This window comes from Sprattus sprattus (assembly GCF_963457725.1).
Source record: "Sprattus sprattus genome assembly, chromosome: 5".
Classification (NCBI taxonomy): domain Eukaryota; kingdom Metazoa; phylum Chordata; class Actinopteri; order Clupeiformes; family Clupeidae; genus Sprattus; species Sprattus sprattus.
The window spans coordinates 26,436,247-26,454,696 of NC_137924.1; the positions used below are offsets into that span (position 1 = coordinate 26,436,247).

The 18,450-nt window shown below is 44.0% G+C and overlaps 2 protein-coding genes across 2 annotated transcripts; both read right to left on the reverse strand.

The window, feature by feature from the left end:
* Window positions 1–3,658: 3,658 nt before the first annotated feature.
* LOC308365315 (3 beta-hydroxysteroid dehydrogenase/Delta 5-->4-isomerase-like) lies at window positions 3,659–5,793 on the reverse strand (the record flags this gene model as incomplete). The annotated part of the gene is made up of 3 exons (XM_080838697.1): window positions 3,659–4,467; window positions 4,749–4,913; window positions 5,643–5,793. The coding sequence occupies 3 exons, from the start codon at window positions 5,791–5,793 to the stop codon at window positions 3,659–3,661; spliced, it is 1,125 nt and encodes a 374-aa protein (XP_080694823.1).
* Window positions 5,794–9,331: 3,538 nt separating this feature from the next.
* On the reverse strand, window positions 9,332–16,711 carry LOC308366098 (kelch-like protein 9; the record flags this gene model as incomplete). The annotated part of the gene is made up of 7 exons (XM_080839734.1): window positions 9,332–9,828; window positions 12,596–12,709; window positions 13,198–14,101; window positions 14,343–14,539; window positions 15,833–15,965; window positions 16,127–16,418; window positions 16,707–16,711. 7 exons carry the CDS (start codon window positions 16,709–16,711, stop codon window positions 9,332–9,334), a joined length of 2,142 nt encoding a protein of 713 aa, XP_080695860.1.
* Between the last annotated feature and the right edge of the window lie 1,739 nt (window positions 16,712–18,450).

The window sequence follows — 18,450 nt, forward strand, 5'->3', positions numbered from 1 at the left end:
AAAGTCATCATTTCCATCAGGGCACCAGGAACATACAGTTCAAAATTTGTCAACCCCCATTGCACATTAGGTTTATTGGCAAAATATACAATTTATCAGCTGTTTGCAATAAACAAATTGCACAAGGACTGTTTAAGAAGTTCAATGAAACTAATATTACAAGGGTTTTTATCATAATTCCCAACATTTTAGCCACTGTTCCTTCAACTTTGGACTTGCGAACTATGCTTCCAACTGTATTTCTAGGGACATTCAGTCCTTTTGCTTTCTTTTTGTATCCTTTTCCTGGTTTGAGCAAGGCAATGATCTCTTCTATGAACTTCGTGCAGTGTCCGGGTCGTAACACTGCACGTTGTACACCATACAACGGCTGGACCACGAGTACCTGCCCACCACGTAGACACGCCCTTTGAAGAGGGTCACCCCGACAGGGTTCTAAATGAATCATCTATTTCAGAGAACTGAAAGGAGAGGCCATGATTGTTTCTATAAGAGGGTGTAAAGAGCCACTGATATTCCTGTAGTTTTTGCAGCAATGTAAGTGGCATAGAAATATAGGGTGCGTGCACATTGAAAACGAAATTTTGAAACGTATGAAAATGTGTTGGAACATCAGTTTTAATACGAGATATTGAGTCCTACCTCTCTGGCATCTGGAACCCCTTCCCACACCACCATACACTCAGTTACACCACTGATGCTTGACCACACGCACGCACACACACACGCACACACGCACGTACATAGAAAGTCTGAACCTATCGAACACATACATTACACTTGGAATCTCAGGTATAAGATATATTACCCTCCAGGTCCCGTAGGAGCTCCGGTTGGACGGTCTTGTCCAGCAGGCGGATCCTCCTCCAGGAGCAACTGGACCAGATTCTTCCCCAGGAACCCGCACGCCCCTGTCACCACACACACGGATCCGACAACAACATGGCCGTCCGCCTCTCGTTCTGCCCTATTAAAACAGAATCTATCCCAGTCCAGTCTGTGTTGATAGAATCTAAAAGAGCACGCCAAACTTGAACAAAAGTGGGGACACTGTGGGACGAGCCAATAAAACCCCCATTTCCGGTGTCCAGAGTGGGTAGATTCAAACCCGCCAGCGGATCTGTGTTTGTGTGGACGCCCGCCCGCATTTATTCTAACCCGTTGATGTCATTGCCCCACATGTACGCCCCACGGCCTGCATCGCAACCTCAGCCTGAACCCTTAGTAACCCTGCTGCGTCACTTCATAACAGCTACATAAACTAAATCGATACTGTGAAGAAGCTGCTTAGGAAAGGGATGATATTAACAATCCACACTTTAATCTCTCACTGTTTTATCGATTTGCATCAGACCATTGTTCAAAAACTTTTTTTAAAAGTGTCACTAAAAGCCTTTATGAGAAAATCTGACGTGAAAAGATTTTTATTATAGACGGAAGTTCAAAGTGGTAACTTAACACAAACTAGGGTTATGGTGAAGTGCGCGATTCTAACTAGTCCTGTTTGAGTGCTGTGGTAACAGTGATTTCAGGTGGTAAGTCCTAGATCTAGATCTCTCTTAGATATCCACTTCTGTCTTCTGTCACTTTATGCGCATGCTCCATGATGTCTTTACAGCGGGTTCAACCGCTCCGCTCCAGCGTTTCTGTGTGGACGCAGATTTTTCTTGACACTAGCTATAAATCTACCAGTCTGGTGTTTTCCGTCGTTGGTAACATTTAGGTTGTCCTTACAAGACATAAAGCCCACACATTAATTGAACACATTTATTGCAAACAATTTCTGTAGTATCGTTATTTTCCAAAAGGATGTATTTCACATTTCTGTACGTAAAGTGGAAAGTCATAACATTTGTTTAAAGACCAAAAGCATGCAGTATTGCAAAATATGTGACAGTCAACACATCCTTTAAAAAAAAAAAAAATTAAATTCTTCAAAATTAAAGCAAAATGACCAGGACCACACCATTTAATATTGTTCACATATACAGAATAGAATTACATTCAAACGTTTACTCAAATAAATGTCAATTGCTGTAGATGTAAATTGGGTAGGCTAACTTTATTTGGATTGTCCACCTACAGAGACTTTTACAGATGGTTTGTTGAAATGCAAGTTCAGTCGTTTTAAATGTTCGATGAACATCAACTTGACCAAACCCAATCCCTGACCCTAACCCTATTCATAAATTGACGTTTAGGGATGCACCGATCCGATATTTGTATCGGTATCGGTACCGATATTGAAGAAATTTCTAGATCGGGTATCGGTGACAATGGGCCGATCCATATTTTAAAAAAATATGTTTATGTTTATTTTTATGTATTTACATCGAGGCTTTGTTTCGGACTGTTATTATCTTGAAACACGCACATTCAAAGATTTAGGGTGGCTTGATGGCAGACAATCCATAAAAAGCCTTCCCGCAACTGTATGAAAAACTCTCTGTTGATAGTGACGTTGCCTAGCAACGCTGTCTGCTCAGTTAAGTTTTCAGTGAATAGTGACAAGTTCAGTTCATTGCCCATCAGTGGCAAAGTAGTTGTGCCTTATACATTTCCAATGCTTAAATCATCATTGTTCGACATGTATGTGAGGCATTGTGTGCGTACATAATGAATGTAAGGGGTTTCATGAAGTTACGACTGTGATAGGTAGAGTATTATGAGTGCAGGTTGCTATTAGTAGCGATTAGCATGCTAAGCGGAGATTTAGTTATGTTCTGATGTTGATTCGCTGTAATAAAGATGGGTTCATCCTGTTAAGATTTCGACTGGATGAGCTATGAATGAGATTCATGTTGCCTAGTGTAATGCCTAATGTCCATAATTATATGTATTGAGTAATGTTAGTTGTGCAATTGTTATCGTGTAGCAATAACTCATGTTAAAGTTATTCAGTGCAGTCCCCATTCTCATTGCAGGCACACACATTTGTACGATTACATGCAATTTGTACGATTGTCATGTAATGGAAATTGATGAATGCACATTAAAGAGAGATAAAGAATACTGTTTTGGTAATTGTGGGTATTTTAACAGACTAGAGCCAGCAAATACATTAACAGGTCACCATGCTGAGCCTCTACAATGTAACGTACATTATTTGTGATTATTTTTATCCTATGTTATGAATTGATAGTGATGACTAAACATAATGTTAAGTAGCAAATGAGCAAAAAATGCACCAAGATCTCATGTCATGCACTCCTCTTTTCTCCCTCTTGCACGTGTGGTCACACACATACACACAGTTACCATAATTTCGTGCAGTTTTTTTATATTGGTATCGGATCGGTATCGGCCGACACTAAACCTCAGATATCGGTATCGGTATCGGAGGTGAAAAAAGCGGATCGGTGCATCCCTATTGACGTTAAGATATGTTAAGAGTTAAGAGATACATTCACAGGGAGTAAGAGATAACATTTCTGTAATTCAACCTGTAATATCTAGGTACTGTTTCTAAAAGGTCATGATTTGTTTTGACTTTGGTGCTGTCAAACCAACCAATGAATGATTTCCATAAAATTTTTAATTTTTTTAGTAAAATGTTTGACATAGTGTTTTGATGGAAGAGCCAACTCTAGCCCACTTATTTTAGTGCGGTCTATCAAAACAATGTACACATTTAAACACACTTTTTAAACATTTAAAATCATTTGGCTTTCATTTGTGCTCTCTCCTTGGCCAGCATTAAGGCCAGCCAATCAGTGGTGATCTTGCGAGCCTCCTCCCAGCCGTATCGCGGTGTGTATCCCAAATCCCTCTTGGCCTTCTGGTAGGAGAACGAGAATGGCGTGTTCAGCATCGTCAGGAGCTGCCTGTTTAAGGGCGGGGTGAATCGCACGAAAGGTCGGAGCATCATCTGCAGCATCTCCATGAGAAAGCAGAAGAGGTAGAGGACGGGGAACGGCAGGGTGGGCCGTTCCTGGATGTCGAAGCCCAGCGGTGCCAGCACGACGTGGTTGAAGTCAGAGTAGCTGACTGGCGGCGTGTCATCCGCCACGTAGTAGAAGTTCCCGCCGACCAGCGCTCTCCTCCGGGGGTCCCGCAGGGCCCGGGCGGCCTGGAGGTGAGCGTAGGCCACGTTCCCCACGAACACGGGGTTGACAAGCGCCTTGCGGGGGGACATCCGCCTCAGCACGTCACGGTTGCAGATCCCGTCACGCATGTGGCCCAGTGTGAAGCGGCAGCCGGCGCCAAAGATGTACATGGGACGCAGGGTGCAGGTGGCCAGGCGGCCCCCGTTTCGGAGCGCCTCCCCCTGGGCCTGACGGCACAGCTCCTCAGCCTCCTTCTTGGTCCTGCTGTAGGGGAACTTCAGGCAGGCGGAGTAAGGGGTCTCCTCGTCACCATTGACAATGGGGTCGCCACGGGGATTGGGGCCAGCCACCTCTATGCTGCTGGTGTAGATGATGGAGCACACGTTCTCCTGGATGCATGTTTCCAGAAGCATCTGGGTCCCTGAGAGACACAGGAATAACCAAGACGCTCTCTGCAGGACTTTAAAGCAGCAGTACAGAGTTTTGTTATAGAAGTTACATCAACTACCCTGAAAGTTAGCACTTACATTTAGTGATTTGGCAGACGCTTTTCATATATGCCTGTAATTTTGTATTTAGTGCCCTAGACGGATTTCATGCGGACGATATTCGGGAGGCATGTCCACGCTCGAGCCAATCAGAACGCTTGTCCTATCCCTGCTATACTTCCCCATATCACCTGTGCCACTTGCTCTTCTGTACCTTTGACATTGACTCCATGGAGTTCACTTTCATCCACTCTTCCCGTGACGTCGATGAGGGAGGCAGTGTGGAAGATGATTGATGCTCCCTGACAGGCTCTTCTGAGGAGATCAGCATTCCTGATGTCCCCTTCAAACACGCTCACAGTCGTCTCACCCCTTTTGTCTGAAAGCATTTAATGACATACGCACCACAACCGGTCAATCAACCAGTTAATCAACCAGTTAATCAATCCAATCTCAATAATCTGAGATCTATCAAATGATGATTTTTACAAATGAATAAAGCAGCTTGTTACCAGATAACATTGTTACTCTTAATCAACTTCACATTACAACATTTGTAGCTATTGGTGCTTGATATCTGCATAGAAAAGCAGTGTTCTGTCCTACCAAATTAAATTTGCTAGAAAAAAAGAACTCCCTTCAGCTGCAGATAAAAAAAACACCAATTCATACAATTTAAAACTCTGAAGGAGCAAGGCTTCTGTAGTGCAACAGGCTGAATGAGTGGCTTTTATCCTCAAGGACCAAGCTAGGGAACAAGCAGAGAGGCTAGGTCTGTGCCAACCTCTTTTTTGAAGTGTTGAGAGAGATTAGGGATGTGAAAGACGGGTTCTGAATGAATCCTCTACTTCAGAGAACTGAATGGAGAGGTCATGGCTTGTCTCTACATGAGGGGGGAGAGAGCAGCTGCTATTCTGATTGGAATGTAAGGTGCGTGCACATTTAAAAAGGAAATTGTGAAACGTATGATAATGCATCCGGAACCCTTTCCCACACCTGCATACACTAATGCTTGACCACAGACACACACTGGTGTACTAAGAAAGTCTGAACATATTTTATATACATATGCACCAACATGAAATCTCTAAGGTATAATATATATTACCCTCCAGGTCCCGTAAGAGCTCCGGTTGGATGGTCTTGTCCAGCAGGCGGATCTCAGCCAGCTTCTCCTCCTCCAGGAGCAACTGGACCAGATTCTTCCCCAGGAACCCGCTCGCCCCCGTCACCACACACACGTCTCCCGACAACGACATGGCCGTTCGCCTCTCGTTCTCCCTCTCCTCCCTCTACACTGCAAGTGTCCTAGTCTGCCCTCTCTATCCCAGTCCAGTCTGACACAGTCTGTGTCCTACTGAGACAGTTTCCTCGTCTGGTCTGAAAGAAGAATCTCCTTGAGTGTCCGTGAATGCGTTGAATGCAATCCAGCAGTGCAGCCTGAAGCAGTTATTTGAGTACGAGGAAGTGCTCCAGGGCATGGGAATCTCAGTCAGGACTGGCAGACAGGCAGGCAGGCAGACTGTTGGGTATTTATGCACAGGAGTCTGCCAAGGACAGCCCCAATGCCACTGGGCAGGAACTACTGACAACACACTGTATGCCTGGGCGTATTCACACAAAGCCAACCAATGAGTGGTTTGACTCAACACAGGCAACAAATTATCTATTTCTTTAACTGTTAGGCAAGATGCACCGTAAGGATGAGGACATCTAGAAACTTAACACACAGATACCTGAATATGATTGGAGAACATTTCCATCAGGGCACCAGGAACATATGCATGATAGAAGCTTATTCAGTCATATGACACTACCTGTTCAGTGGACTTGTTGGGGCCTGATGAGATGAGGAATTTGGCTACCATTAGGGATGAATTGATGATGAGAAGATTCATTTTACAACCAATAGGGATGAATTTGACTACCAATAGGGATGAATTGATGATGAAAAAAAATAATTTGACCACCAATAGGGATGAATTGATGAGAAGGTGAATTTGACCACCCAATAGGGATGAATTGATGAGAAGATGAATTTGACCACCAATAGGGATGAATTGTTGATAAGAAGATGAATATGACCACCCAATAGACATGAATTTGACCACCAATAGGGATGAATTTGACCACCGATAGGGATGAATTTGACCACCGATAGGGATGAATTTGACCACCGATAGGGATGAATTTGACCACCGATAGGGACATGTTAAACCTCTTAGAGCTGTTAGCTCTAGCTCTAGAGTTGGTGTCCGATGATGATTAGTGTAATGTGTGTGAACCCTCACAGAAAGCAGTCACACTTATGTTTGAACAGCTAATCTGGAGAACAGTGAGTGATGATTCCTCACCAGCAAGGAAAGCAAAATAAAAAGAGAGAGAAAAAGAAACTTTGACTTTTAAAATTCTTTATTTAAAACACCATTTGGAAATCATTCAAAAAACACTGAAAGAAAAACAACCCAGTCCATTTCACCAGTTGAAAACGTGCGTGTGTGTGAGAGTGTGAGTGTGTGTGTGTGTGTGTGTGTGTATGTGTTTGACTATCCCTTCCCTTATACACACCATTTCTCCATGAATATGAGTGTGTGTTCATGAGTGTGTGTGAGTGTTTGTGTATGTGTGACTACCCCCTCCCTTATAAACACCAATTCTCAATGAGTGTGTATGTGAGAGTGTGTGTGTGTTTGTGTGTGTGTGACTATCCCCTCCCTTATACACACCATTTCTCCCTGCACTGAGCCCCAATCTCTGTGTGCTGGTAGAACCTTTACTCCACCACTATTCTCCTTTCCACCAGAGATTTTAACATGGATATCATGTCTGTTTCCTGGCCTTTATTTTTTGCTTCATGGGATTTAAGAATGGCCAACTTGGCCTACCCTTCCAAGAAATTGGCTATTATATACCACTCCTGCCCATCCTGGCTGGGCCCACAACTGAACAATAAACAATACACAAATACATCAATACCTTCCCCAGTATAGCAAATAAAGGTGGTGCTAGCCTTGCACATTCACAGAATACTGAATTACAGCATCAGTCATGTTACAATAAGGGCAAAAGGGGTGACACCCCCCTCATTAATTCTAAAAACAAGCTTATTTGTAGCAATTGTACAACCTCCACTGAAGGTCAGCTAACCTTGTGGGCCATGGAGACTCATACAGCAGCCTCGATGAGGGAGGCAGTCCATCAGAAACTGAAAGGTGGGACCTCCCCAGTGTGCCAAGCCGTCCTTTCAGCTGTGAGTAATATGCAACCTTCACACAAATTAAATAAGGCACCTTCTCCCCAATGGTATGGAAACCCAAGTCACCATACCCAGTTAATGACAGGGTACAGTGTTATCTATTTCCATTTCTACAATATCAGGTGTTAACCTTCAAACTGGAAAAGCCGTTGAAGCTGTCTCACTAGAATCAGAATCAGAATTGTTTTCATTGCCAAGTAAGTTTAAGCCTACCAGGAATTTTCTTTGCCATATTGGTGCAGACAATAAGCATAAAACATACAGTAGTTAGTACAACAACATAAGAAAAACTTTATATAAAATACATAAGAAATATAAGGCATAATACTTAAGGCAACACACTCCCTCAAAGACTGACCAACATAACTGACCTGAGTCCAACCTGCTCTGCTATTAACTGTTGAGTTCACCAAACCCTTCGTGACAGATCAAGCAGCTCTAGCGATCCCTGATTCCACAAAACTATCCATTACTGATCTTAAAACCCTCAGCTGGATCCTAAAGAGTGGATTACAAAAAAAACAGTTTCATCAACACCAAAGTGCTCATTGCCCACTCTTGAAACTTTAAACCCCATGCTTTTAAAACAGATGCATAAAGGCGAGAACAGGGGGGCGCCCTGTACAACAGAACAAATGCAAATCAAGCCCTCCTCCCTCGACTGTCCTAAGAGCGGAAACACCATAAGGAATCCATGGCACATTCTCTGAACAATATAATAGTCTTTGCAATGTCTGAAGCCTCAAGACCGGGACCTTTGAATTCAGATGAATAAATCCTTGAACGCACACAGTCAATGGCGGACACAAAACACCTGGAGGAATCCAGTGATGACCATTCCATAAACAGTTCTCAAAATCCAGTTTGACCCACCCAATGAGATCCTTTGGAGGGTCCAGAACTGTAACCCTGTGCCACAGTCCTTCCCATCAGGCTAAAATAAGCTTTTCTTTTTTTTTCACAGAGATCGAGCTGTAGGTTTCTAATCCTTCAAACTCTGTCTGGTCTGGTTTCACTTCAGCATCTTAAATAACGCAGTTAACTCACAGTTAGAGAAAAACAGAGAACATGTAGGTGATGTGATACTACCTCGAGCAGTTGCAATATTGCTTTAAATAGTTTTTAATTTTAAGATAGCTGAGAAAGAGAGACACGTGAGCAGTGAGTGGCAGTACTATAGAGGCCTGAGGATGAAATGTTTTGTTTGAATCACTGAAACTGGAGCTGAAGGACGCTCCATAGCATAGCATATAAATACTTTAAAATTCTAGGGTGAATTTAAATAGAAAATGTTTGCACTGCTTTGCATTGGACAACACTGCTGTTTTTCAACTTTGTCAAAGAAATTAAATTCAGGTTTCACCAACATAGCCCACAGGCTTTGCAGTTTTTGTGGTTTGGGACTCGCCTAAAATGACTAAATGACAGCAGTTGGTGTGACCGTCTCCCTAAAAAGCTTCTGAAATCTACAAATCCATAAATGTCAAGCACAGGGACCCCCCCCCAAAAATCTTTCATCCCCCCTTCACTTTCCCCCTCTGTCAGTTCTTGATGGTGGCCAGAGGGCACTCCTGGATCTGGGCCTCGGCGGCGGGCCCCTGGGGCCGGTGCACGGTCATGGTGCAGGCGCGGATCCCCCCCAGGGGCTCCAGCACACTGAAGGGGTGCTCCCACTCGTCGCTCTCCGGGTCGTAACACTGCACGATGTCCACCATGCAGCGGCTGTTCCACGAGTAGCCGCCAACCACGTAGACGCGCCCTTTGAAGACGGTCACCCCGACGTCACTCTGCCCGCGGGGCATGGCTGCCACCATGGTCCACTGGTCGCTGGCAGGGCTGTAGTACTCGCAGCCCAGCACGTCGTCGTAGTCATTGGCCCCCCGGAAGTGGTTGCCGCCCATCACGTAGAGGCGTTCGCCGACCGTGCACATGCAGTGCAGCCCCCGCAGCTCCACCATGTCCGCCCGCCGGCTCCAGAGGTCGTTCGCGGGCTCGTAGCACCACAACTCCTTCTGGAAGGTGTCCTTGGTGATGCCCCCTAGTGGTGGGGCAGGGAGAAAGGAATTAATTTACGTTCCAGTCTGCAAATGGTGTTCCAGTAGTATGATATTTCACATGGTAACACGACCTTAGTCACATTTCCTTGAGATATGGGATCTAACAGAAGTCTCATAGCGTAGCTCTGTCAGTTATCGGACAGTGTCAAATATAGGCCATTCTGTTAAACAATCAAAATGCTAAGTTTAATAATGGATTAACACTCTATAACTTCAGTTTAATAATGGATTAACATGACAACGCAAACGTTTGCAGATAACACATGCCGTCCTATGAATTAACACCGTTACGATTTCTGATTAATTCAATAAAATACAGTGATGATAACTACCTCCACTGCCTGGAGATGTAGGTATGGTGTTGTAAATATTCCAGTCATATATTATTTAAGCAATATAGCACGAGTGGGAGTGGGGTAGGTAAGGGATAATCCCACGGGTGGTGGTCGGCCGTAGCCACCGAGTCCGGAGGCCGAGTGGCGTAGGCAACAACACGTGGGATTATCCCTTACCTACCCCACTCCCACTCGTGCTATATTGCTTTTATAAAACAATTCTATAGTCAACCAATTAACATTTCAACACAAAGTTATTGATTAAAAAAAAAATTATTTCGCCATTTTTTCTCCGCAATAAAAAATATATAAAATTGGTTTGGAAATATAAAAATTTTGAATTAACGGTTTTCATCAATGCGCTATAGAATGTTAATCGCGGAGTGATTTATTATTAGCTGTGAAAAGTCCCGTTGGTTTGTTCTGGGATAATCCATGACATGGAGCGTCTCTCGTCCAATCAGAAACAGCTAAATAACTCGATAGAACCCATTTGTTTTATAAATAACAATATGTATGATTGAATATGAATACAAATCCAATACAATGCAGTATCAACTTGAGCTATGTGGTCTGTTAAATACAATAAACAGAAACATATTCATACTTTGGAAATATTCAATATATATAACATATTAACGTGATTGAAAGTCTCCATTACACAGTACATGCAGACACTGTGGTTAACCAAAAGGGGATTTACTGCAATTCTTTCTCTACATTTATTTTTAGTGCTCTGTAGTGTAGTATAGTATCTTCACACCAGAAAAACACATCAGCCTGAAACTGCTTTTGTTTAGCCTAGACACTGTGTAGTAAATGTCCTGTGTTCTTTTTTCAAGAATTTTCTAAAATTTGCAAGACCAAAAGCAGATAAATTGAACAGCAATAACATTCATACTAATAATATTTATTGGTATTCACATTTACCTAGTGGTCAGGCATTCAAATAAAATATTTCCATTTCAGGTATTTAACTAACTCTTTCCAGTGATCAGGTAAATGATGTTTCTATGTGCTAGGCACTGAAATTAGGCTCTAGTGGTCAGGCTGTTTGCATTGAAATGCGAAGTGAAGGGGAAAAAGTGATGCAAGGGCAGAAGGTGGGCTTTGTTGTGGGCAGTCGACTGGTCCCTGCAGCCTCTGCTGCGAGTAGTCCTGAGCGAGAAGGATGTGTTCATAAACAGCCTGTGGTAGTAGCAGCCTATGGTGTAAGCACTGCAGCCTGACCTGAAAAGCGCTTGCTCTTTCAGAAACAGCAGTTCTGAGCAAGAAGGAGGTTTTTAAAAGCAGCCTGCGGTGTAAGCAGCCTGTGGTGTAAGCAGCCTGGCCTGAGAAACTGCCTGCTCTGTCAGAAACAACAAGCATCCTGCTGCAATATGCTAATGCTAATAACCTAACATAATATGCTGATGCTAATAACCTAGTAATATAATAAACAATATGCTATTAACCTAGCAATATAATTTACAATATGCTAATAACATAGCAATAAAATATACAATACGCTAATGCTAATATCATAATATAATATGCTAATGCTAATAACCTAGAGAGAAAGAAATGCATAGGCTTTTTAGATTGTTAAATTGACAGGGATTGTCTCTATGTGTCCTCCATTTTGAAAGACTTTGAAAGGTTTGGTTTACAGTTTAGCACTCATGAATCACAGGACCACACTAGAGCAAAAATTAGCCTGACCCCACCCTGAGTGTTTCACTTATGAAGAGTGAGTGTATTCTGTTCCAGTACATCTTACTGTCATGACAGTGGGAGGTTTAACAAACTTTTCACACAAAAGGATGTCTGAGAACTCTGTTTGCAGACCTGACATATGCATGCTGTGACTGTTGTGGTCAAAACCACAGATGGGTTATTTCACTGACCCACTTCGGTGGAACACGTCTTTGGACTTCCTGACCAGCTGCTGTCACTAACTAGCGTTCTCACCATGCTCAACCTTCAGAGGCCATCAGAAAGTTTCCAGACCTCCCTGGGAAACATTCTAGAATGGAGCCATTGTTTCAACCAAATTCCCTCAAACACTACCAAAGTGTGAACTGGTTTAGTGGGTGAGACAGGAAGAGTAAGACACGTCAACAAAACAAGCTTTGTGTGCCTGGCTCAACGAACCCATGCAACCCCGGTGTGGAGAGAACAGCTAAATAAACGGAGGTTAAACGAACAGAATCGGGAGGTTTAAAAGGCTTCTGTCAAGAAAGATACATTTGATACTTTAATGCCTTTTTTAGGTCGTATAGCCTTTTTCACTCTGGCAAGGGGACTGCCAATGGAAACTAGCCTTTTGGCTATAATTGGGTGCATTTACATTTTAATGTTCATGAATGTACACTGTCCCTCTTGATCAAATAAACAAATGTATTGATTGAAATTAATTGAAAAGACCACTCACCTGAGACATACATCTGACCTCCATGGACTGCTCCAGCGTGACCATAGTGAGGTTCAACCATTGGCGTCACAAAGGTCCACTCATTTTTGTTAACATTATAACACTCCACTGAGCCTGGGAATCAAAGGCAGACTGATATTAGCAAGAATTATATTAGCATATGATGTATGACATTTCTCTTTGGTGTATAAATACAGTAGGAGCTTCCTCACTCAAGTGCAGAGTGTCTACTCATACCAGGATCAGTGGAACGCTTGTCAAGAAATGTCATGTATTGTATGTAATGTGTGGGGTGATGATAAACAGCCTTCCTAGAGTGTAGCATCAACTTTGTGACAGAAAAAAAACTCTTCCATAACATAGACATTTAGCTGGTAAATTGAGTATTGACAACTAATTTGATTTGCTAATCAGAGTACTGCTTTTTCATGCAGACTTGCTTTAGAAATCTAGCCCTCATTGGGAAGTATTTTTTTCTAATGATCTCTAGAATATCTTGGTAGTTTGTAAATGTGTCTCTCAAATGGCTGCTTTTATTATGCTTCCTTCAGCTAGTGTTGCTACTCTGGATTTGATTGGTCACGGGCCTGATGGCTACTCACTGATCTCTCCAGTGGCGTTGCGTCCTCCGACGGCGTACAGCTTCCCCTTGAGTGCGCTCAGGTGAAAGAAGGTCCTCTTCTCGTTGAGCGACGCCATCTGTAGCCAGCGGTCGAAGCGTGGATCGTAGCGGTAGGCGCTATCCACCGCCGTCTTGCCCTTGGTGTCGTATGTGCTCTGGCCTCCGACGATGAACAGGAAGCCTCCGAGCAGTGCCACGCCATGCTGGTAGCGTGGCACTTCCATGGGCTGTAGCGCTCGCCAGCTTCCTCCTCGTTTTCCGCCACTGCCACCATCCTCTTCCTCCCCTTCCTCCTTTTCTTCATAGAAGCACAGCTCGCGGCTAACGACCAGCTGGTGGCGCATGACGCCGCCCAGGGCGAGCAGCCGCACGCAGTCGGAGCGGATCTGCGTGCGCTCGGTCTGCAGCAGCGGCTGCACGAACGGCAGCATCTGGTAGTTGCTGGCCTCCAGGAGCAGGTTAATGCAGGCCGTGTCCGAGCGCATCAGCGGCGGCTCCTGCGCCACGTTGGCGTTGCCTTCCCCTCCTCCTCTTCCGCTGCTTTCACTCTGGTCCTCCTCCTGCGAGATCTGGAGGAGCTCGGCGGGGGTCATGAGCGGGAAGCGAATGTGCCGCAGCAGGGTGTAGGCGGACGTGCGGCGTTCGGAGTGGTCGTGGGATATCCAGGCGCGGGTCGCCCGGTAGAGCTCCATCTCGGAGAGACCCTTCAGGCCGTCACTGGACAGCGCGTACGCTATGCTGGACTTGGAGAGCTGCAGGAAGCAGCCGCTCTGGACCAGCTCCTGGAAGTTGTCCCGCACGAAGTTCCCGACATGAGTCTGGACGTCCTCCAGGAGCAGGTCTGCGGCCATGCGCTCCACCTCCACACAGTTAGCAATCGTGATCTGCCAAAACAGAAGCCACACGAGTGTCATGATACTCAGCACGACACACAACAATGTATGCATTATTATAAATAAGTTGTGAAATATTTTGTCTGCTAAGACAGTATATGTGTGTATCTCACAGACCTCTCATGTTGTCATAATGCTTCTCTCTCTCTTTCTCTCTTTCTCTCTCTTTCTTTCTCTCTTTCTTTTTCTCTCTCTCTCTCGCTCTCTTTCTTTCGCTCTTCTCCACACTCACCTCGCTACTGAGCAGCTGGTTGCAGAAGGTTAGCACAGGCAGGACCTGCAGGAAGCTGGCGGCCTCTAGCGTGTCCTGCAGACTGCCCACGCTCAGGTCCAGCCGTGAGGTGTAGATGAAGTCGATGATGTTCTTCAGCCCGGCGCTGCTCACGCCATGCAGCTTGATCTCCTTCAGCTCCTGTTCTCTCATTCCTCCTGTAGGAGAGAGAAAAAGAGAGACAGGGAGAGAGGGAGAGAGAGAGAAAGACCGGGGGGGGCAAGGAAGAGGACAGGGAGGATGAAGGAAGCAAGAGAAAAAGATGCAGAACAAGACAAAGAATGAAAGAGGATCATGGGAGAATGTTGATTAATGCTATAGTTGAGTAAGTGTATAAGGTGTGAGTAAGAATGTTGAGTTAGGCTGTAGTTGAGTCAGTACTTACTTAGGTGTGTGTAAGAATGTTGAGTAGTTAATAAGTAGTTACTTAGTTGTGGAAACCTTATTAGAAGCTGTCTTATGCCGTCTTATAGAGGTGTTAATATCGTTGAGAAGAGTGGTATTACCATGAATTATACGTCTTGATTTCTAAGATAAACCACTAGCTGAAGAGGAAGTTTCCTCTTAAACTTTACTGTTCATTTTCTAAAGAAATCTTGAGGACCTCTTTTGAAACATGAGGTAACTTTGAGGTGCTTTTCAAAACTGTGGAAGTGGTTGACATTATCACAATCGTGCAGCACCACACTGCATTGTATTTCATTCTGTAAGGTGTGAGCTCCAAAGTGGTACAGTGGACCACATTTCACATGAAAAAAAATGATTCCTTCACCTTTGATAACCCTTCATTTATTTGTTAATTAATTTAATTGTGAGTACATGGTTTATATTGGCTTTTTATTTATATCATACATTCCAGATGGACTGAAGCAGTGGCATGGCTATAAAGTAGTAGCCTGGTGACACCAGCCTACGTATTTCCGCCTGAATTGATTTCAAGCTCATACTCAGTTTGGCCCAACCCCATTGACAATCGTCTCCAGAACTCAAAATTTTGCAGGACCAATCAGCGAACAGTTCAGAGCTGTGACGCAAAACTCGCCTTGGAGGAAAAGACACGAAAAGCTATCGGAAAAGTTGTCTCAACTCTCGAGAACATCAGAAAATTAAAAGGAGAACAAGAGTATTTTCTTGTAAGTTTTATGATTGGAAAGGACGTCGTAGCTCTTCTCCCAACTGGCTTTGGGAAGAGTTTAATCTACCGAATGCTTACTAAACATTGCTGATTGGTTAAGGGAACTCCAATGATTTTAAACCTCAAGATAAGCACCCGCCCATCTCGGAAACCAAAATGCATTGGGTTGGCCCAGACTGAAAGACGGAATGAAATGGAGTCACAGGCTGGTAATGGCCAGGCTAATAAAGTAGTCACTATTTGAGTTTCACCGGCAACATACAAAGCTCTAGCTGTGTATTACCTGTACCTGTGAACACGGCTTAGGGGCGCTCACCTGTAAACATGGCTTTGAAGTAGTCACTGGCTGAGGCCATGATGGCTCTGTGCACAGGAAAGGTGTTGCTGCTGTCTCCTGCCACCAGGGTCACATCACACAGCGTCTCATCACAACGAAAGGCGTTTAACCCCTGTCCCAAACAAAAACAATTATTATTTTAAACATTATTTTCTTATTTCCAACATTATAATATATACAGACAAACAAACAACGAACTTAAAATATAATAAAAAGTATATTGAAACAAACAAAGACAGTTTCAGTGTTGATAAGAAACTTCACAAGGCGTACCTGTAGGATGGCATTGCCGTGGGTCTCACACAGGAACTCTTTCTTCTGGGGTCGAGGCGGGACACTCGGTTTGGAGGCCACAGGTGCTGGTTTGGGAGCTACATTCTTGGGGGCTGCATCGGGTGGTTTTGGGGCCACCTCGGGGGGCCTGGGTGACGGGGGGGTGGGGGCGGCGGGAGGAGCGGGCGTGGCGGGTTTGTCGCCCTGAGGCGGGGGCCGTGGAGGGTCCCTGGAATGGCGGCTGCCTAGTCGTGAAAAACGGCGATGCAACTTGCCTTCCTCCCCACTGATTCTGGAACGAAGCAGAGTTTAAAACTGTTGAACTCCGTCAAACTGTGTTGAGCTATGTCAAACTCTGTTGAACTGTGTTCAACTGTGCCAAACTGACAAATGAACAATTGAGCTGTGTCCAACTGTTGAACTGTGTGAAACTCTGCCAAGATACTGAAGAGACTGTCAAAACTATGTCGAGTTAAACACACTAGCAGGTTAATTCTTAACTCTCATGCTGACATGGCCGATGTTACATTACAGTGAAATACAGGATGATGGTGAGAATAGTTACACACGGTGCTCTTACCCCATAGTATCCTGTGTCCTTAGGCTGATGCCGGTCGATTACACTGAGACTCTCCTCTAACACACCTACAGACACAGAAAGTTAATAGCCTTTGCAGTAAAAACTCTCATCGACTCGATTGAAGCCTGACGCCGTCCAAAACAACCCCTTACAACAGTGCACACAGAGATCATCAAAACTCCTGTCAGTTGGAAAAAAGGGGAAATGAAACAAGATTTGGTGGTTCTCTGAATGCAAGGAGGTTTGCTTGATGCTCGCTGTAGGCACACACACACACACGCACTAGTCAAAAAGACAAAGATGTACATGTGGCAGGTGCATCCTCTTCTCGATAGTGAGGATGTGGGTAGTCTTTGGCAGCACACTGGCATATAGTCACAGAGCTATGTGCTCAACCATATTCTATGTCAAACTCTCGACTGCAACTCTTTTTGTGTTTGTTTTCACACTCGTTCAAAATGGAAGCTGAGTTAGTTCTGAAAATGCACACATGACTACACGAGTGTGAGGAATTTACTGTTGCCAGTCTTTGTGTCATGGCCTTAAAGACCTTCACTGTGTGTAGACAACAAATCCACTGAGCTTCTTCGAGGGAGAGGTGCTCCCGTAATTCTGTAGATCTTCTGCTCAGAGTGACGTTAAACTGATAGACGGTTAAACACATCCTCAGAATAATCCTTAGATTGGAAAGCCAGTTGAAGTTGAAGTAAGATAATGTACTGGTTAACAGAATTATTAACTTATGACATTTGTGATGCATATCTACATTTATATCTACACAGAAGTCTGCCTAGTAGCTTCCTAAATTTCCCTCGGGATTAATAAAGTATTCATCTATCTATCTATCTCATATCTAGATCTGGTGAAGTTGGCAGGGCATTTGCTAGACTATAGGAGAACTTACCTAGAGATGCTTCCTCAAAGTGACTGTTTGTATCTTTGCAGCGCGGTTAAAAGCTCAAGCAGAGGCTCATCAGATATCCCTAACACACACACACTACATTGAGGTGTGTACACACACCACCATCTTTCTTCTGTTAGGGGGGTTTACTGAAAACCCAGATACTTCCTGTGCTAGTTCTAGTTTGCTCTGTTTCTCTCTCTCCCACTCTTTCACTTTCTGACTCACTCTCAAACCATTTCGAACAGATACGCACACTGTAAACAGCTTGCCTAACTTGACTTGGCTCAGTTGTGTAATGGGCCCAGGAAGTGTCCAAGAGACCAAGCACTGGCAATGCAACTTCCTCTTGTGAAGCAGCCTGTACAGTAAGTGTTTACCCTCCTTACAGTTAGCGAGAGAGGATTTTGAGAGGCTGCAATTCGAGCTGTATACGATAGCCAGAAAGGTTCTCACTATAAACATTATGGCTTCTGTTCATGTTACTCTTCCCATTTTTGCTCTTGATGCGTTCACCTTCTTGACTTGCATGTTGGATAATTGTTTTGTTCAACTGTAATTATTCAAATTTCATAATGGTCCCTAAATGAGAGACTTGACAGACATTCAAGTAAGCAGACTGATCAGGCAAGAGGCAGACTATAAAATGTGCTGTAAAATATATTTTAATAAGATTGATTCATATCATCTCATTGTGTCTTGAAGATACAAAACCATATCACACCACCATTTCAAGATAAGGGACTGAGAACTCTGCAAACAAACAATAGTGTCCTATCTGGCATTCAGCTTTGAGCCCTAATATCTCTCCCATGTAACAGGTCTTTCACCATCTATATGCAA